The sequence below is a fragment of the Triticum aestivum genome, chromosome 6D, assembly GCF_018294505.1.
Source record: "Triticum aestivum cultivar Chinese Spring chromosome 6D, IWGSC CS RefSeq v2.1, whole genome shotgun sequence".
NCBI lineage: Eukaryota > Viridiplantae > Streptophyta > Magnoliopsida > Poales > Poaceae > Triticum > Triticum aestivum.
Window position 1 is genome coordinate 119,307,646 of NC_057811.1, and position 21,621 is coordinate 119,329,266.

The 21,621-nt window shown below is 45.5% G+C and overlaps 1 protein-coding gene across 2 annotated transcripts; it reads left to right on the forward strand.

Moving 5' to 3' along the window:
• The first annotated feature begins 19,146 nt into the window (after window positions 1-19,146).
• On the forward strand, window positions 19,147-19,856 carry LOC123141309 (uncharacterized). Of its 2 annotated transcripts, none has more exons than XR_006470225.1 (2): window positions 19,147-19,320; window positions 19,423-19,662. XR_006470225.1 is itself a non-coding variant. In XM_044560485.1 (2 exons), the coding sequence occupies exons 1-2, from the start codon at window positions 19,185-19,187 to the stop codon at window positions 19,642-19,644; spliced, it is 354 nt and encodes a 117-aa protein (XP_044416420.1). In that variant the 5' UTR covers window positions 19,155-19,184; the 3' UTR covers window positions 19,645-19,856. The 2 variants fall into 2 exon arrangements, 1 of the variants encoding a protein (XP_044416420.1); XM_044560485.1 differs by having other exon boundaries at window positions 19,155-19,320; window positions 19,427-19,856.
• Window positions 19,857-21,621: the final 1,765 nt, after the last annotated feature.

Genomic DNA, 21,621 nt, shown 5'->3' on the forward strand with positions numbered 1-21,621 from the left:
GGTCCCTTAGTGGAATCACGGCATCTTGCATTGTGCGAGGGCGTGAGGAGATTACGGTGGCCCTAGTGGCTTCTTGGGGAGCATTGTGCCTCCACACCGCTCCAAACGGAGATTAGCATCCGCAAGGGTGTGAACTTCTGGATACATCATCGTCTCCGCGTGCCTCGGTTATCTCTTACCCGAACCCTTTACTTATGCAATTTACTTTGTGATAGCCTTATTGTTTCTTGTCATATATCTTGCTATCACCTAGTTGTTTATCTTGCTTAGCATAAGTTGTTGGTGCACATAGGTTTTGTGCTTGACAAATTAACCGCTAGGTTTATTCCGCATTTGTTCTAGCCTAAACCGTAATTATTTTAAATCGCCTATTCACCCCCCCTCTAGGCGACATCCACGATCTTTCACTTGTTGTATGCTGGGTTGCTGCTGATCCATATCATGAGGAAGCTCATTGAGATCAGGAGGCAACTCATTGAGATCAAGCATTTTTTTTCCTTTTTTTGGATGCTGCCACACACTCCCTGCACATATAAAAAAGAAGAAAGGGATGTCATCAGTTGTTAACCACAGAAAAGAGTGTTTCAAACTACCTAAAAACTTAGTAAATAGGCAGTTGCGCACCATTTTATGACAATCTTAGTTCCAAAAGCAACATGACTGTACCATAATCTTTATTATAACAGTTATGCATTTTTGTGCTTGCACAGAGTTGTTATGTTAGTTGCACAGTTTGCAGTAAATAGCTGGCAAGAACATGACTTCTTTTTACTACAGAGTTTTCTGACTTTTTCCCTCTGTTTGTTGCAATGATCTGCAGGTTTTCTGTTTGGCAAGGAGCTGTTTCAGATTTTTCTGCACATAATTTGATGTTACATTTGAGACGGAAAATCCAGGTAAAGAAGAAAGAAGAATTGGATGACATATTATAGTTGTATGTTTTCATCGCCGTTTATGTTTTTAGTTCTGGTATATTGAACATATTTTTACACTATAGCTTTGCAATAGGTGTGGGACCAGAATATATGTGCGGGACAAGATTATATGCGTGAATATTTTAATATGATCCATGGACAAGATTATAGCTATGGACAAAAGTTCTTGTGTTTTTGCTGTCGCACTACAGATTTCTGGTTTTTGCTAGAATAGATGTCTCAATTGCCAGGATGCATTTTTTTCGGTTGGCCAACATACATATTCAGTTGGACAGTCAATGTGTTTAGTTGGCTAGAATAGATGTCTCAGTTGGCCAGGTTGCATTTATTTCAGTTTTGGCTAACATGCATGTTCAGTTGGACAGTTAATGTATTCGGTTGGCTAGAACAGATGTTTCAGCTGGCCAGGATACATTTTTTCAGTTTTGGCCAACATGCATGTTTAGTTGGCCAGAAAACATGTTTGTATTGCACATATACTACAGGTTTTCTAAAGTGTTCACTCACAAATATCCAGTACACGTGGGGTACAACACATGTTTTAGTTTTGGCTAGCATGCATGCTGAGTTGCCAGAATATAGGTTCAGTTGGCTGGGATGCATGTTCAGTTGCACATTTATGAATTTTTCATTGCACATATCTTTTGGACAGTCAATTTGTTCATTTGCAAACAATAACTACAAGTTGGTAGAATGCATGTTTAGTTTTTGGCTACAATGCTTGTTGAGTTGGCTTTAATCATGTTTTAATTGGCCAGAGAACTTGTTTTAGTTGGCCTGTTTAACACATCCAAGCGGTAGAAACTTGTTTGGCATGCATCATATTCAGTAAAGTTGGTCTCAAACCATGTTTAGTGTGCAACTATGTGTAGGAGATATGCCCTAGAGGCAATAATAAATGATATTATTTATCTCCAAGTTCACAATTATGTTTATGTTCCATGCTATAACTGCAATGATTCTCGAGTCTACAATATCCACGAGGCTCGGAAGAAGACTCATATGCACGTGTGGAATAATAAACGGTAAGAAGTATTCCTAGTCTGGCCTCTAAGACTAGCTCAAGTGTTGCATGATGGTTATGTTTTCCTGATCATGGGCATGTCTATGTCAGCAACCTTGAGGGCACAATGTTAAGAGAACATTTGTGTTGAATCGACCCGGCATGATGTTATGCTAAGAGATTCATTCGTCACAAGTTAATGGTACATAACACAGAGATGGTTAACGTTTGCATGATTCCTTAGACCATGAGAGTATCGAGTTTCTTCATGCTTGCTTCATGAACTTTGGGGTTTGTTAAACGTCATCCGTAAATGGGTGGCTATTACGGCGGCTTACGGGTTCATGGAAAAGTGTGTCAAGTAACTTGATAGCTCAAGATTGGGATTTGCTCCTCCGACGATGGAGAGATATTCTCGGGCCCTCTCGGTATTACGGTATCCATCATCGTCTGGCCAGACACAGCGTGATTTGATCACTGGGATGCCGGAACACGGAAACGAGAAAAGAGAACAAAACCGGTAACGAGGTAACTAGCATAGTGGACAAGTTGTTGATCACGGGAATGCCAACATGTCTCGCCTCAGGTATTTGTAACATATCGCGAAGCAACAGGAATAGCACACGGCAACTGGAGGTTCGCTCGAATATTTATTCGTGTGGGTATAGGGGTCAATATGGGTGTCCACGGCTCCGATGTTGATCATTGATCGGAAGGGGTTCTGGGTCATGTCTATACTTCACCGAACCTATAGGGTCACACGCTTAAGGGTCATCTATCTGCTGAATACTAGACAGGGAGTCTGAGAGAAAATCACCGAAAAAGTTTCGGACACCGAAAAGTTTCGGACAGCGGAATCGTACCGCAGAGAGAGGTCATCGGATAAGTTTCGATGATACCGAAAAGTTGTTTCGGGATACACCATTAAGTCAAATTGGTTTCAGCACATGCCTGATAATTCTTGGAGGATGCCAGAATCATTCTGGAAGCTTTTTGGAATTTTCTGAGATAAAAACCGGAAATGTTCCGGAGCTGCCGGAGCCACTTCAAATGCGTTTCGCAGATGAAAATCACTAAAACCGGAATTGTTTCGGAACGCGTTGAAAATTATTTTAGTGGGTACTGGAAATGTTCTTAGCCCACATAAATATTTTCAGTTCGATGAGACGCTGAAAAATGTCGTCGTGAATAGTGAAAATCAGCTTTATGGTTACTTTATGGAAAGCCACCTTTTGGGGCTTTGCTCCAAAAGATCTTGGGGATGACATGGATGGATAGGAGCCATTTTTTGGGCCCCTCATGGGGGTGTGGCCGGCCACATGGGGTATCCCCCCTTGGGGACCTCTTGTTCATTGGTTTCACTCCTAGGTCCTTGTGGAAGGACTTCATTCATGTGCATTTTGGGTTTTTGTGTGAAACTACCCTACCCCTTGGGATTTCCTATAAATAGAGGTGGAGGGGCAGCCCTCCACACTCATCCCTTCTCACATACAAGTGCCATGCATGATCTGGCTTCTCTCTCCCTCCCAGCGAAACAGTTTCGTAGAGCCGAAAGGCTGTCTGGCTTCCGATGGGAACTAGTTCTGGACGGCGAAGCCCTGCCGGATAGATGACACCGTATGTGTGCAACTCTGTAGAGAGATCGTAGTTTCGGTCTTAGTTCGTGAGTGCCTCCCGAAGGGCTGTCCGTGTGACCGTCCGAGTTTCGAATGTCCTCCCGAAGGGCTGTCCGAGTGACCGTTCGAGTTTCGAAGGTCCTCCCGAAGGGCTGTCCGCGACACCGTCCGGGGGGCTGTTCGACCGCCTCTCGGAGGGCTGTCTGAGGAGCAGATGAGGGTATACATCCTCGCGGTCGGGAGGTTGTAAATCCTAGCTGCGGGGATCTGCACCGCCGATCGTCATCGACTCTACTTCCCGCTGCGCTACGAGTCGGTAACGAAAAAGATCAAACCATGTATGCAGTCTCCATAGTGGTCCTGGGTTGGTGCGTAGGTAGAAATTTTTTGTTTTCTGCTGCGTTACCCTACACTATGCAGCTGTGCAACTAAACTTAAATGACTTGTGTTTAGTTGCACAAACCAGGAAATAGTAGGCTTCCATCCATGGTTAGTTGCACAGTAATTCGTGGTACTTGTTTTCAGTTGCAGATATGTCATTCAAGGGGGGGTAGGGTGGTGTGATGTGCCAGATTCACCTCTTTTTTGAAGCAGCTTCTCCATGGATTTGTGCTAGATCCATGGAGAAGGGGGTTTACATATGCCTACATATATGCAGTAGAAGAAAGGGGGAAGTGAAGAGGGGCAGAAGGGCTTACCTACTTGATGTTGCTGCCTGGTATGGCTTTGACCACCCTCCCTTAGATCTTCTTTTTTGAAGCAGTTCCTTCTTCTACTTTGGGGCTCCCATGGCGGCTGTGTAGGGGGGGGGAAGAAGGGATGGGGGCGATTCTGTTGGGTCTCCTTCTGGCGTGCAGAAGAAGAAGAAGGCAGTGTGGGAGGGGCTGGGGCGTGGGGGCGAGCGGGCGTGGGGGCGAGATGGGGACAGCTGCCCACGTGGGGGGGGGGGCGATTCTGTTGGTGGCCGCTCGATCGGTCGGTTTGGTGGCCACTCGATCGGTCGGTTTGGTGGCCCCTTCCTTTTCTGTTCCGCGGGGGACATGGGGTTACCCTTTTTGGCCGGCCGCTCGGTTGCACTAGTGGGCAGCCGCCCGCCCACTAGACGCCTCCCAAAAATAATCTGAGATAGTATCCGTACACATAATTCAAGTTTAGAACTTGATAGACCCTCTAAAAGACTTAAAGTCTAAAGTGGAGTGATGGATCTATAAACTGACAAAGATAAAAAATGTTTTATAATGCTTGACTTATTGCAAATAGTTTATGACAAGATCACGGACTTAATTATGACAAGATTGTCTCATCATAATAATACTTAAAGTCGGTTCGGATTAAACTAGCAATTACTAAATATTTCAGTTATGAGATATAACAGATGGATGTCAAAATGATTATCATGAGATGGAAATAGAACCAAGGTTGTATATTTGATACAATCCAAGGTAAACTCTTGATCTAGAGGATGCTAGTAAGTGTGCAAACTTCAAGAGATCCAGTAATGATCTAAAGCAAGCATAGTGGAGTTGGAATATTTGTTTTGATAAATTAATCAAATAATATGATTTCATCGATAGAAAGAAAGATGGTTGTATTTATAAGAAAGAAGTGGGAGCATGATAATATTTATAAGCATTGTGTGTGCATGACACATTGTTGATTGGAAATTCTATAAATTTCTTGACACAGATTAAGACTTTATTGAAAATAGTTTTTCAGTAAAGTACTTAGGCAATATAGTCCTTATATTAGACATAATAATCTATGGAGATAGTAGTTTATAATCAAGGCTTAGCCAAAATACATATTGACAAAGTATTAAAACATTTTAGTATGAAAAATGCCAACAAGAGTTTCTTGTCAAAGTCACATGGAAGGAGTCCCTAGCAAGAATCAGTATCTTGAAATACTGATGAGCGAAATACATGATTTCAATCACACTTGTGTTAATTCCATGGTATGTAAATAACCAGATATGTCCAAGTACTCGAAGTCAAAGTAAGTAGATATGCATGATATGTGTTGGTATAATTACAAAGAGCTCTCAATTGAGATGGTAGAAACATGTATGTTTGTGCTAACTAAAAGTAGAAAAAATTAAAATATCTATACAGTTGATATAAACATGATTGATGATATTTTTTTCGCAAACTTAAGATGGAATATTGACAATGATCTGTTTAGGTATGCAATTACGAAAATTCATTGATGGTGATTACTTTTCATTGTATTGAAAAGTGTAAACCAAGATCAATCCAACTAAAAGTTTGTTGTTTTTATATTAATTTTTGTATGAATTAAGAGTACATGTTTTTAAACGTAATTGACTTGTATGCCTTTTTTTGTCATTATTGCAATTATTAGCATTAACAATGTTTTTTTCTCGATATGAAATCCAAGCAATCCTATAGCATGCCAATTTCGAATAATAAACTATATATTTTTATTAATATTCTCTTGATTACATTATTTTAGTAGATGTCTAAATATTGTATTTAAGATTTGATTTTTTGTGCAAACTCGACGAATTTATGTCAATAAATATACATGTGTAAATCGACTATGGTAATGGTCTTTTAATACTGAAAGGATCGATATAGTTGACTAGAGGGGGGGGGTAAATAGGCAACTAACAATTTTTAGCTTTTCTTTACCAATTTAAACTTTGCATCAAAGTAGGTTGTCTAGATATGCAACTAGGTGGGCAACCTATATGATGCAACAACAACAAGCACACAAGCAAGCAAGGGATATAACACAAAATAAGCCTGCACAAGTAAAGGCACGAGATAACCAAGAGTGGAGCCGGTGAAGACGAGGATGTGTTACCGAAGTTCCTTCCTTTTGAGGGGAAGTACGTCTCCGTTGGAGCGGTGTGGAGGCAGAATGCTCCCCAAAAAGCCACTAGGACCATCGTATTCTCCTCACGCCCTCACACAATTCGAGATGCCGTGATTCCACTATTGGTGCCCTTGGAGGCGGCGACCGGACCTTTACAAACAAGGTTGGGGCAATCTCCACAACTTAATTGGAGGCTCCCAACGACACCACGAAGCTTCACCATAATGGAATATGGCTCCGCGGTGACCTCAGCCGTCTAGGGTGCTCAAAGACCCAAGAGTAACAAGATCCACAAGGGATTAGTGGGGGGAATCAAATTTCTCTTGGTCGAAGTGTAGATCGGGGCCTTCTCAACCAATCCCTAAAAAATCAACAAGTTTGATTGGCTAGGGAGAGAGATCGGGCGAAAATGGAGCTTGGAGCAACGATGGAGCTTGGGGATGGAAGAGGTGGTCAACTCGAAGAAGAAGACACCCCTTATATAGTGGAAGAACAAATCCAACCGTTATCCACCAACCCAGCCTACGTAGCACGGTACTACCGTGCCAGGGACGCGGTACTACCGCAAGGGCACGCGGTACTACCGCAGGGCCCCGTGGTACTACCGCCCGTGCAGCAGAAACCAGAATAGCCCAGATGCAATGAAGCAGAGGGCGGTAGAACCGCTGGCGCGGTACTATCGCTCCCCCTTGCGGTACTACCGCAAGGCAGGGATAGACTGGATATTGGGAAGGCACAGACATATAAAAATACATCCGTGGCAACTTCCGCTGAGTTGGGACCTATGCAAAAATCCGACACGGTAGTACTGCAAGCCAGGAGCGGTACTACCCCGCGGGGTGCAGATGTAAAAAAATTACATCCGCTCCTACTGCCGCGCATGCTACTGAGCGAGGCCAGAACGCACGGTACTACCGCGCACCTGGCGCGGTACTACCGCGTAGGGCGCGGATGTAAAAAATTACATCCTCCCCTACTACTGCAACCGCAACAGCGCCTGGCCTGGGGCCACAGTACTACCGCTCCTAAGGAGCGGTACTACCGTGAGCTCTTGCGGTACTACCGCGCCAGAGGCCGGTACTACCGCAAGGGCTGCGATACTACCGCTCCCGGGAGCAGTACCACCGCATGCCCCAGTTCAGCAATCACGACATTTTGCATAGACATGAAAAGACGGAGGATGCTCCAAAGAGCCAAAGGAAAGAAGGTGCAAACGGAGTAGACGTGTACGTGATGATTCCACCCAAACCTTTCTAAAGCGGACCCCCTCTTAATAGTACGGCTTTCCTACGACTCAAATCCACCGAAAAGAAACGTAGAGAAACACCGTCTTCAATAGTCTTCGAGGGGCACCAAATCGTCTTGTGCCTAGTGATGAAATGTCTGAAATACTCAATGCACACGATTAGTTCGCAAAAAGCATTTTCATCAATCACCAAAACAATTAAGGGATAAATATGCCCTTACAAATACTATATTTGTTATAAATGTTCATGAGTAACCTTGCTATCAACATTCATGCTTGCATTTAGGATTTCTCGCAACTTACTTTAACAACATAAACTATTAGCCTTATATATAATATGATAAATACACATCCAGGTCCCCTCCATTACGCCTACTCCCTCCATTCCTAAATATTTGTCTTTCTAGAGATTTCAACAAGTGACTACATACGGAGCAAAATGAGTGAATCTACACTCTAAAATATGTCTATATACATCCGTATGTGATAGTCCATTTGAAATCTCTAAAAAGACAAATATTTAGGAACGGAGGGAGTATATTATTGTGGCATTACCAAGTAACGTGCATTTGTTCTCGAGTACAGTTGTACATGTTCTTGCAAAATATTAATATTACTCAATTTCTTAGCTTTGCAATGTGAAAATCTATTTTGGTTCTAAACTCCTTTTCATCCGTTTGCCTTTAATGAAGACCAAAAAATCTTTAAAAAATCATTTTGTTTTGGTTCTAAACTTCTTTTCATCTCTTTGCTTTCAAAAATCAAGATGACTTGAAATTTGCAGGAGTGCATGGAAAATTTCAACACAAGGTAAAGTGGTGCAGCCTTAGGAACAATGGCAGAGCTTCATGGGGGGTAAGGGGGCCATTGCCCCCTACTCTAGGAAAACTCTTAAATGTACCCACAATATTACCACGCCCTGGGACACCGTCCTTACTGTTAGAGTTGTGTCGAATATAGTGTACGAGTTAGGTTACAGTTGGACTTGTAGTTGTATTGTGTTTAGATAGGATATGGAGTCGTGTCCTAGTAGGACACTTGTATCCTAGGCCTCTCATATATAGCAGGGGTAGACACACGATGTAACCTATGCCAGCATAATAGCACAGGCGCGCAAGGGGGAGCCGGCGGCATGTGCCGGCGCCCGGGTGGCCGGTGTGCGGTATTGTGACGGTGTCACGGGGAGGAGCGCCCGTAGTCAGGCCCCGGGGATGTAGCCATATCGGTGAACCTCGTTAACAAATCTCGGTGTCGTGCTCGTGTGATTGCTTGGTCCTTGGATGATCGACGGTATGCCTCGAATTTATTCTAACAAGTGGTATCAGAGCAAGATTCGATTTGAGGCTGTGGTGTTGATCTAGAGGAGGAGGAAAGTTCGACATGGATCGGTATAATCTCTACGTGCAACAGGAAAGCGATCAGAGAAATCGGCGAGTACTGAAGCGATCGGAAGCAGATGCATGGGCCGAAGCAGGTTGTCGCTCATTACTGCGTGTTCCTCGGCGGGATCAGATCAGATGTGGAAGCGGCGGCACAGCACGGAACGCGAGCCAGATCGGTTCGTGTAGGCTCTCATGGCACGAGGCGCGGAGTACGCTACAGCGATGCCGCGAGTTGGGCCACGTACGGACAGGCGATGGGCGATCGGGTTGCTGGTGTGACCGTGTACGTGTGCTACAGCAGATCGATTGTGCAGCAGCGAGGCGGCGGTGTGGAGCGATGCAGGTGCGTCCGTAGCCAGGACAGCGTGGTGCTAGTGGGCCGAGGCGCAAAGGACGGGTGGCAGCTGGCCCAGCAGGCCGAGGCCGAGTCATGCTGCGGCAGGCTGGCGTGCACGTTCAGGTCTGGGACGTGGCGCGAGGCACGTGTGTGCTGTATGGTGGAACAGAAGGCTTTGCATGAACCTGGAGATTTGTTTGAGAAAAAAAAATTGACACAAGGACCTAGAGTTTGATCGTGATGCTATCATCAAGAAAGAAATAAAAGAAGGGATCCAGAAGCTACATACGTGTGGTTCACACGGGAAAGCTATGAGGGAATTTTTTTTCTTTGGTTTTCTTTGTCGGTACACATGTGTGTATGGATGACGGTGGTCACGGTGACGACTTGAGAAGTCTGGAATGTGTCTGCAGTCGGAAAAGTTCGGCTGGGTCGGACTGGACAGTCTGACGGATCGACGCAGGTCGGTTGGTACAGAAGACGATGGTGGGATCGGCGAAAACGACATAGGAGCGTGATGCTGATGGTGACCAACTTCTGGGCGTGGAAACACGTGGTGCACATGCCGAGGCTTGTGCGGCTTCGACAAGACTATGGCGTGGGATTGATTCAAGGTGGTGTATACACGGAGTTTGAAGTCGATGAGGCGCAGGGGTGGATTGATCATCTACCATGGAGTCATGTTGAAGGTGGAGCTGGATTGAGGGGCTACGGCATAAGTCGACGGGGTCGAAGCCTATTCAGCAGGCGGGAAAAAGCGAGTGAGACGCAATTCGGACTGGAGCCCAGTGGTTTGATGGAAGCGTGAAACTCGTCATCGGTCGGTGATGATCGGTGGTACTCTGTAGTGGGGGTTGAGTGGTGTGGGTTCGCGACCCTTGAGACTCAATCAGGACAGCGGAGGCTCGACGCGGTAATAGCGGCGAGGCGTGCGGTACACACGGGACATGGAGACGGGCCAGGGCTCTGGTGGTCATACATGTGGTGAGACAACTGCGAATTTGACTCGGGATGACTACAAGCAATGGTGAAATTCCTTCAAGTTTCAGACAGGCGGTCAAGAAAGGAGCGGCGATGTTGAGTTCAGGTAACTCTTATGTGTGACGCCCAATATGTGAGTTGTTCACTTTCACGCAGGTCAGTAATCAGTGTGTGATGGCGTTGGACTGATACTCTGAAAGTTGGGAGCACAAACTAGAGTAACAAGGAACTTAATTTTGCTCAAGTGTTGACCGTGGTCAAGAAAAAAAAGGACTACAAGTTGCAGGTGGAGTCACATGGAGTCTTTGGAGTAGCAGTGGTACTCATGGGATAAGTTCAAGTCCAATGTACATGGAAGTTTGACGCATTGAGGAATTCAAGGTGGTGGAGAATATTCGTCAAGGTGGAGTTTGTTAGAGTTGTGTCGAATATAGTGTACGAGTTAGGTTACAGTTGGACTTGTAGTTGTATTGTGTTTAGATAGGATATGGAGTCGTGTCCTAGTAGGACACTTGTATCCTAGGCCTCTCATATATAACAGGGGTAGACACACGATGTAACCTATGCCAGCATAATAGCACAGGCACGCAAGGGGGAGCCGGTGGCGTGTGCCGGCGCCCGGGTGGCCGGTGTGCGGTATTGTGACGGTGTCACTGGGAGGAGCGCCCGTAGTCAGGCCCCGGGGATGTAGCCATATCGGTGAACCTCGTTAACAAATCTCGGTGTTGTGCTCGTGTGATTGCTTGGTCCTCGGATGATCGACGATATGCCTCGGATTTATTCTAACACTTACCCCGTTGTTTCTAGGTTTTGGGGTTTGCATGCTGCTCCTCATCCTCCTCTTCGTCGTGTGGCGCAGTCGTGTCCAGATGCCTATGGACATCGCCATCCCCATGCCGTGGCGTGTGTGGCGGTAGACGGCCGACATGGCGCGTGGGTTGCACTACGCCCTGCACGGCCGCAGTTGGAGCTCGCCAACGCGCCAGAGATACACCGCATCGGCCTCCAGGTCCAGGAGGCACTCTACATCTGCTCGCCAGCGAGCCTTGTCCTGCCTCTGCTTCTATGCGCGCCCTCCTGGGTTCGAGGTCTCCCCGACTCCTCTGCCGCCCTCTGTTGAGCCGCTGCGGAACTCCCCTTCGCGCGATGTCATGGCCGTAGGTGCTGAGCTGCCTGATGGGCTGCTCCCTCTTTTCCATCACCAGTAGAGTGGACTGTTGGGCACTCCTGTCCCACCACCACACAGGCTGCCGGCGAGCAGGCGCAAAATGCTCATATGTGTTGGCTACACTCTAAGGAGGTCAAGTGCCCGACTCAAGACTGCTGGGCATGCACACGTGACTCCTGCAGAAAACGCTGCCCAGCAGCTGGTTTGCGTCCAAGTCCGGGAGGACATCACCGAAGCGGCAATCAGCTCCTTAGAGCTCCTGTTCAAGGAGAAGCTGTCCGGCGAGGTGATCTCTGCGATGAAGCAGATGCTGCAGCAATTGAGGATGCCCTGATAGATCATCGCTCGCTGGAGCTGGTGCACGCGCCATGCCGGCTGATGCCTAAGATGCATGGTCTCGTTTCATCTTTGTGTTATTCAGTTTCCATGTTAGAATAAGTTACTAGTACAAGATCCGTGCGTTGCTACAGACTATAATGCATGTATAAATGAATCAAACAAATGATTCAGGTTGTCTTCAATGTCGAAGCCCATTTCCCCTTCAAATGCCCGGGCATGTTCGGACATCAAACGAGCGCCCAATAGGCTTCCCAAAATTCAACCGTCTGGACAGTTAGGGATGACCCAAATCCAGACCCTATGCGGGGGAGAAATATGTCCGGACTATCCGCATGTTATGTTTACAATATAATAGATTGGGTTAAACTAACACATAATATTGCCATCCATTCAACTTTGCAAATGCATGCCAACATGGGTGGCAAGTGACAACCTGAACATATTCCCACTAATAAGCTCCACATCCAGCCCACACACCATTATTCATTGTTAGAAATGATACTTGTCGTTCTTCTCTTCCTTGTCTTCCCTTACATCTTCTACTCCTAGCCTCTTCACCAACTCATTTCGCTGGCGCCAACCAGAACCACGTCAACATCTGTGCGTTCGTCAACGATGCCTCATCTTCTTCTTCCTCCTTCCTCGCCATTTTTAGTTCTTGTTCATACTTGTTTTCTAGAATACTCTTTCTTTTTTTCGCTTTATTTCTGGAATACTCTTTCTCTTCTCCAACACCATGGACCACTTGGCCCCTTCAGTTCTTTTTTCTTCTTATTCTTGGAACACTCTTCCTTTCTACTATATCACTAGATCATTGAAGGCACGCGTTGCTGCGCCCGTCCATTTTTCCAATAGGTTCATAAGTGTTGATATAAATATATGTATAAATATTTTGTTAACTACTATAAAGGTATTATAGTTAATGATTCATTGCAAGGTATGGAGGTTAAGTAACAGTAAACTAAAATAGTAAGACATAGCTGCTCTGGGCTCTGAATTTGAATATGATCAACAGAGCCCATAAACACAACAATCTTTTAGGAAAAAATACCATTTCATGTGTGGAAGTACATCAAAACAGTTGATAATATTAAGTGACCAAGATGTTATTTATCAATAGTTTGTGCCCAAAAACATTGACAACACACACATGTAAAAGACTAAAAGCAAATATGAATATTACAATCCATTGAACCAACTCAGCTACCTTAAAGCACTCACAGTTTTCAGACAAAAATTTGGCGGTGAATCACCAGTGTATCATTTTTAGGAAGCAGTGAATGGTGTCATGGAAAGGACACGCCAAATGGAAGAGCTGTTATATATGCACAGAGGGCCTGATGTCGTTGCTGCAAAACAATAAGAAAAGTTGCAAAGGGTTGCCAACTCTTCCAAAAAACATACCCAGTTCAGTAAAGTGGCTTACTGATAAAAACTTTATTCTCTCTTAGGGTTTGCCGTCAATTGAATGATATGAGTTTATAGAATATATGGAACTGTAGGAGTTTACATATGGGTGTATGCAACTTGAAATTTAAAGAATATATGTTTTTTTAGAAATATCAGATGAGAATATTTATTGGTAATGAAAAAACATAAGCAGTTTTTCTAAATTTGATTGAGAAGAAAAACTTTTTATTCTGTGAGTTTAAAAATGAGCAGATAGAACATCATTCAGAAGAACCGATACAATTCTATTACCAAAATCCAGTCCAAAAAAGTATGGTCCATTGGTGCCGCAGCATAGAACTACTGGGTGGCTTCAAACTAAAATAGATACAAGATATTTGTGAGAAAGCTACAATTTTACTGTCCTAGATTACCTACTGGACTAAAGTGTGTACTCAAGTCTGTTTCAGTTAAAACTGTTCTGTTCTAACAGAAGTTCTGAAGCATGTATCCTAAATTTGTTCTCAGTATTGCCGAGTGCATGGAGCAATTTCTCACTCAAGAATACATTGCCCGAAGCATATTAAGACTCCATCACGTGTTTCAGAAGATACATCCGTCTATTAAAACATGGCAATAGAATCAGGAGATCATCAATTGTAAGACTTAAAGCCATTCAGAGGCCAAAGATAAGATCAACCCAGGCTACTGCAGCACATCGACATGACTTGCTAGATGAACTACATGTTGCATATCTTGTTGTTGTGCTCTCCTCGGCCAAACAGACCAAACAATCCATGCTACGGTCCTGTTAAACCTTGAAAACAAGAAATTAAGGTTGCACTTACAAACAATCAGAAAGTGGATCAAGTAACAAAACTGGATCCTCGCAAACCATACATCAAAATCAAACCTTAAGGGCGGACGAAGTACCGTCGTATTTTGTCGAGTAGTGAGGTGGGGAGGCGCATAGGGGCATGAAAATCCACCGCATGTCAACTCCAGGGAAGAGAACGAGGCCCTTTCCGCCATCAGCAGAACCAACAAAGATTGAGCCGTGCATGGCTTTGCACCACATCAATTAGTGAGGACCGCCTCGCTTCACCCCTCATCCACCGGCATGCCTTTTGCTCTCCCGATCTGATGGACTGCACCGGATCGGTCAGCGGCTCGGTATGAATCAGCCTCGAATATTTGCCAGAATTAGTTGACCGGAACCATGGTAGCAACACCTGCACAAATTTGAGATTGGTAAGACGTTAGCACCTCGTATCCCATCTCCAACCGTAGCAACTTTTTGAGGCGAGCGAGATGTAGAGTAGCAATGCTTGTAGGATGAAGGAGAGCGACTGCAGCGATGCCTGCGTTTCAAAAGTTGCAACAACATCTCATCAGATCACCATATTCCTAATAAATTGAAAGTTTGAAACAACCACAAATACTATCAAAAATATTAGGAGAAACATCATCACCTAACTGCGTGCACGCGAGATGGGGATCAGAGGAGAGGGGAAAGGCTTGAGAGAGTGGCAAAACTCACATCGTCGCCGCCTCATTTTCCCTTGCGCATCTCTCGGGGAGGGGGGACATGGAGCGGCGCCACAGAGCACTTCACCGCCACCGTCGCCGCCACTCTAGCATTGTCAGGGTTCGAGAGGCGCTCCACCTTTTTTCATGGAGCCCAGATCCGCGACGACAGCTATTGGTCGAACGCGGAGGTGGTTGAGGAGTACGCAGCGAGGAGCGGCGAGCCGGAGAGAATAGCGGCGGTGGCAGCGCACCCCTGTGTGTCGCGGCCGCGAGAGAGAGGAGAGACGAGACTACGAGAGGTCGAGGAAGAGATTAGGAAATGCCCGAAACGTCGACTGCCCAGTGCCTACGTCCCTTCGGCCCAGCAGCGCAAACAACCAGAACACTCCGTTTTTTCCGCCTGTCTAATTAATTAATTGCGTCAATGACTCGGTTTTCAAATTGATTCGGTGCGAAAACAATTCTATTTTAAACGGACCTAATTAGTTGCATATGTAATTAACTGTCTACCTAATTAATTGCTTTAATGTTTTGATTTCCAAATTGATTCAACATCTGATAACCGAATTATTTTTGCATTGTTGGCTCTTACGAACGGAAGCGGATCGTTTGACGTACGATACCCTACCATTTCGCCACTGACATGTGGCCTCGTTGGGAACCTGACCCACATGTCAGTGGCCCAATGGCACACAGCGTCACGGCAGGGGAGCCGACTCCCTTACGAACGACGACTACGTAAACATTCCCTTTGATAATAAAGATATTATACATTTGACGCGCCTCTTGTATTGTTTGATTGAGCTTTGGTGGTAAAGACGTTTTGTAGTGAATTCATTTCTACAAGGCCTACCGAGTATTGTAGAATACATTTCCTTAACGAATTTCTTAACATTTGAATGGACACATTTGATTTAAGAATGTAATGTCTGGCTCTATGTATGTCTAACAATAAATAAAATATGACCGCTTCCACGATCGCAAGTACATGGTGGTCCAACGACCTACCTGCTGCCATGGCCGTCCTCGATATCGTGCTCCATGCCTTGGCATTCTTGAGAATCGCGCCGACATCAGATCTAGCCGTGGCTTCCCTACGCAGGGGCGCGCAGATGTGGCCTACTAACTACCCTTTAATAGTAGACATATAATTAATTTGGTAAGATAAGAAAATATATGTTATTTGGTAAGAAGGGAAAAGATATGTTATTTTGTTTGTATAGGAAAGTTATGGTTGCCAAATTAATAGTAGAGATAATGATAATAATAAATGGCATAGTGTGCGGGACTAGCAATTTGTTATTAAGAAATATTTGATTTTTTTAGAAGGTTGTCGAGAAAAATCTTATGTTTGTCTTTTAGATAGGTGATCTCATATATAGTATATGATACGATCTCTGAATTCTTAAGTACCTATGTAGTTGAATTGAATCTAGACCTGCCAAAACAAGCACAAAATAAGATCTCACCGGTTTAATGAGATTTGGTTTTTAGTGCAAGGGAGAAAAAATCCAGTGAAAGGGGATGGTGGGAGGTGAGGCGAAAATAAACTAGACGAAAATCCGATTTGCGCTCCGGCTTGTGCCTGTATGGGCGAATGTTCACAGGATGTGCTTCTGCCATCGGAGGAATACCGTGATCGCACGCTCACCTGGGTGGTCATTTGGTTGGTTCTCCAAATATGTCCTCAAATTCCTCTAACATCACTGCAATGGCCTCTGGAATGGGGCGAGTGTCCTCCTCCACAACATCCACATGAAACAAATACACCACATGAGAAATGAATCCTTGCTTATACAAACTTAGTAACTGCATGTTGTTGATCTCTTGAGTTCTTGCTTCAAATGGTGGCCATACAAATACCTTTGGTAGTTGTGATGATGGCATGCTTCACTATCCAATCCATTGTCATAGGATTGTGCTCCTCGAGTCAGTCCATGCCCAAGATGGCATTGTAGGTACCCAGGGATAGAATTTTCATATCAGTGAAGAATTCTTGATGTTGAGAGGACCACAAGCAGTGAGGAATGATGGAAGAGCAAGACAAAGAGCAAGACAATTCACCTTTATCTACAACTCTGACATGGCATGGCTGTTGTAGACGTTGTACTCCATGTAATTTGACAGCCAGTTTCTGATCGACGAAGGAAGTTGAGCTACCGAATCTATGAGCATCAGCACTTTTTGCCCCTGCACCCACGCATAAAGCTGAAAGGCATGGGCAGAGACACCGCCTTCCAGTCTTGACGCGAAATGGCGCAAACTATTTCTGTCGCCACTTCAGATGACAATGCTGCCTTTTCTGAAGAGATGTCGTCGATCCCAAACATCTCTAGCAGTTCTTCCACGACTTGGAGTTGGACACGTGTGTGATCATGCAGCCACCATTTGCTGCACTTGAAGCACAATCCTTGTGCACGGCAGTAGTTGCACAACGCCTTATTTTATTGTTGCCGGCTCGTGCGCCTTCGACTCCTCATCTTTTTTTTCCGAAACATGTATAGGAGCAAGTCGTATGCCATTTCTTCAGGAAATTTCACATGGGAGTAGATTGGGCACCTATCTCAATCATCACAAGATTCCCGGGTTTTTTTAATTTTTCTGTTATTTTTTGAATTTAATATTCATATAGAGGGATGGAGCATCCATGATCTCATGTGTATTTACGAATGCGACTTGCCTTTTATGCCGAGAATATCCTATGCATTTTTTTTGGAAAAGGAGGTAAGACCCCCGGGCTCTGCATCATCAATCAATGCATACATTCATCTTTATTAATTATTCAACAAACATCTGACCAGAACATACATCAAGTCACCCGAAGCCACCACTCACACCTACAAACTCGATAATGTGAAGTGCTCTCACTCCCCATATCTAAAACCGGTGTCGTTGCCGAACCTACAACCGGTGCAGCAAACCTAAAGTGTGCACCACATGCACACGTTCTAGAGGCTGCCATCATCATCAAGCTGCTAACGAATATTCAGGAAAGAGATCCGCATCATCCTTGCCAGTTCAGCCCTCGTCGACGCCACCATGACGCCCAACTGCATCACCTTCCTACGCGCAAACTGTTGAGCACGTCGTGGTCGCCGTCGGTACACCGCAGCACCATGCCGCAAAGTACCATCAGCCGACACAGCTTGAAGCCCCTAGAAGATCTGTCGTTTGTAACACCTGCAGAACAGACATGACAAATCGTAACACCTGTCGACTAGGCATGACTTGACATCTCCACTGAACCTTTGTGCAAGACGAAGCCGCTCCTACCTCCTGACTTGATATCCTATGCATACGTATAATTGTTTTTTCTACAAGTTCTGTCTACAAAGTAAATCTCGAATAGTTGAATCCAGATTATTAGGCTTAGTTGGTTTAGCTGTGGTTCTTTTTCTGTTCAGCTGAGCATCCCGTATCTCTCTGTTGCAGGGATCATGTCCATGCCAGTTTGCGTTCGTGCCATGTGTTATATCCTCTTTGTACTCATTTCTCTTCCTTCTATCAACAAAAAGATACACACGCTTTGCGTATTCGCGAAAAGGATTATTAGTTTTTGAGAGAGGGACGCAAAAGGGCTTAACTGCTTTGTCTCATCTCATCAATCCAGAAAATCTTATAAAGGCAGACCATAAAGGATACAACAGATTACTCTTGCGCTATAGTACAACTCAAATTTCTTTTACGGAACCTCATCACAGACAGTGTGCTCCTACAATTTCATTAAAAAGAAACAATATTGGTCTAACTTGTAAGGAAAATTAGGCCGAAAGTCACATAACTACATGGTCAGTTGGAGAACAACCATGTAAAAACCCTAACGACAAACACAAACACCGCTTAAACGAAGCTAACCTCTACAACCAAGCGCAATCCGCCAACTGTGGGCCAAAAAGACCCGGGACAGGAAGAAGAGGCTCTTCAACAACGCCATCAAGAGGTAAATGATGCCGGCGGGCGCCAACGTCACCGGCACCGAACCCCGGGCAATGGACCAGAAGCCGGCCTCGGTCTTTCTCGACGACAGAAAAATAGTGTATATCTTTCGTTCCATATCTCCCTCGAGATAATCATCGAGAGACGAGATAGCCATGTGCGGTATGCCCTGAACGAATGCTGACGCATGACCGTGCAGCACCCTTGTTTCCAAACCACTGGCCTTGGACCATGGATTAGGTTGCACGTCCACGAAGCCGATCCAATCCTTTAGCATGTTTCCAAACTCTGGTGGAGTACCGACAATTGAAGAAAAGATGAGCTGCCGTTCTCTTTCGCAAAGATGAGCTGCCGTTCTCTTTCGCAAAGATGAATATATCCATGAAAAGTTTGTCGGCGACTGAACCGCTTGCTCACTTGTTGGTTACAAAAACGTACACTGCATCTCTGTACGCATTCCGTTGGAGCGGTGCTCGGTTCAACAATGGCGTCCGGCTTGGTTGTTGTATCCCAGCCACTGGCTTCCGCTCCAGCCATTTCCTCTCCTATAAATGCCAGCCCTTCCCTCCTCCTTGCAGCACCAGCAGCTAACGCCGAGCACTTCGTCTCACTCTCACCACGTAAGATGTTCTACTCCTTCTAGTGTTTCTGATGGTAATCCGTCAGTCACATCTTTACAAAATCAGTGACGGTGTGTATCTCTCGTTCTCTCTTGATCGTAGCCAGCTCAAGCGATGGCCTCCGGCGGCGGCATGGCAGCGCTTCTGAGGAACAAGATGTTCGTCTCCTGCGTGATGCTCCTCGTGGTCCTCCTGATGGCCACGCAGATAGCGGCGGCGGGCGGCGGGGCACGCCGGCTCCTGTGGTGCGGCTATAGAAACTGCAACTGCCGCACTTGCCCCATATATGGGTGGGCGTGCTGCGGCATGTGTTGCCCGCCGTAGGGCGCGGGCGGCGGCACGCACTACAACGTCGCACCTTTGCTTCGATCGCTCTGTTAAAGGTTTGAATAACGTACACATGTAGTACGAGGTTACATGTGGCTGCTGCTGTTTCAACGGTAGTGGTCGTCGTCGTCGTCGTTGTCATCGTCGGTGGTTCTGGTGACGATTTTTACAGTTTACTACTAGTATATGAACGAAAATGCTTCTTCATCTGTCTGGTCTATTGCTTGCCATGTGATGTGAGCTTTCCTATGTCGTTGCCTCCCCATGTTTCGTGATTTCGTCTGGTCATGTTTTGGCTAGAGTGGGAGTATTGTACGCACATGTTACTTTGCTCTCGGTGACGTGATCCCAGGCTACCACCCGTCTCTACGGGCACGCAAGGGCGATGGATTTTAGCCTCCGTAACGGGGGTTCCGGCAGCGTGCTCCGCGGTGGGGCTTGGAGTGCTCGACCTGGCCTAAGGTGACGTCTACAACAGCGGACCTTTTCTTTTCTGACACACAAACTGTGGGATTTATTGGTTTAAAATGAAGCATTAAGACGATACAAACACATGAGAACACACACGGCCTCTGCAAAGTTATAATGCACATAGCCAACATCAACACGCACAAAAACACGCTGACAATGAATAAAAAAAACACGCTGACAACTACTCCCTCCGTTCCAAATTATTCGTCGTGGTTTTAGTTCAAATTTGAACTAAAATCACGACGAGTAATTTGGAATTTGAACTAAAACCACGATGAGTAATTTGGAACGGAGGGAGTTGCAAAGTCATATAAGACCAAAGTTATACGTGGGTGGGAAAAAAAATCTACTTGACATGTGCTTGATGACTCAACTTCTACTTGACGTCGTTAAAAAAAACGACTTGATGCGTGGGTTCCGCTTGTGCCCTTCATTCGAGGTGCCCCATATGACTGGCCTAAAATGGATGCATGGGCGGTCTGGACTCTCGATGGCATGTGATCAGTGATGATGGCACGCTTCCCTTAGATGTTGTGTGAGCATGGTTTTAGTTTTTCTTTTTTTGAATTTTTTTTGATCCATTCATCAAAGATCATGGCAGTACAAAGAACATGTGAAGTAACAAAAGTTAGATTCATGTCCATAGACCACCTGGCGACGACTACAATCACTTGAGCAAATGGAAGGTGCGCCGCCATCATCGCCCTCCCTCGCCCGAGTTGGCTAAATCTTATTATAGTAGTAGTCGGAGGGTCGTCGTGCTATGGCCCCAAAGGTACAGCGCACCAGAACAGCAATCATCGCCGATGAAGAGAAATGTAGATCGGAAGGATCTAATCCGTAGACACATGAACACGACGAACGAAGGCCGGATCCACGTCGATCCACCAAAGAGAAACGCCGACCGAATCCCGCAAGATCCGCCAGAGACACACCTCCACACGCACTCCAACAATACAAGATGCACATCCGGGACGGGGCTAGGCGAGGAGAACCTTGTTCATCTTCAAGGAGCATTCGCGGCCTCGTCTTCCTGGGTAGGACACAAACCCTAAACAAACTAAAAATATATATAAAATAAAGCATAAGCTCTCTCTCCAACAAGGGCCAGGATCCACCACACCTCCATGGCCCTAAGGCCACAGAGGACGAGCCAGATCGGCGGTGGCACCGGAGGGAGGCGGGGAAACCCTAAATGCATGGGGCCTTTCTTTCTTTCTCGGGAAGAGAGAAAAGGAGCATGGTTCTAGTTGTTGGGGAACGTAGTAATTTAAAAAAAATTCCTACGCACACGCAAGATCATGGTGATGCATAGCAACGAGAGGGGAGAGTGTTGTCCACGTACCCTCGTAGACCGAAAGCGGAAGCGTTAGCACAACGCGGTTGATGTAGTCGTACGTCTTCACGATTCGACCGATCCAAGTACCGAACGTACGGCACCTCCGAGTTCAGCACACGTTCAGCTCGATGACGTCCCGCGAACTGCGATCGAGCAGAGCTTCA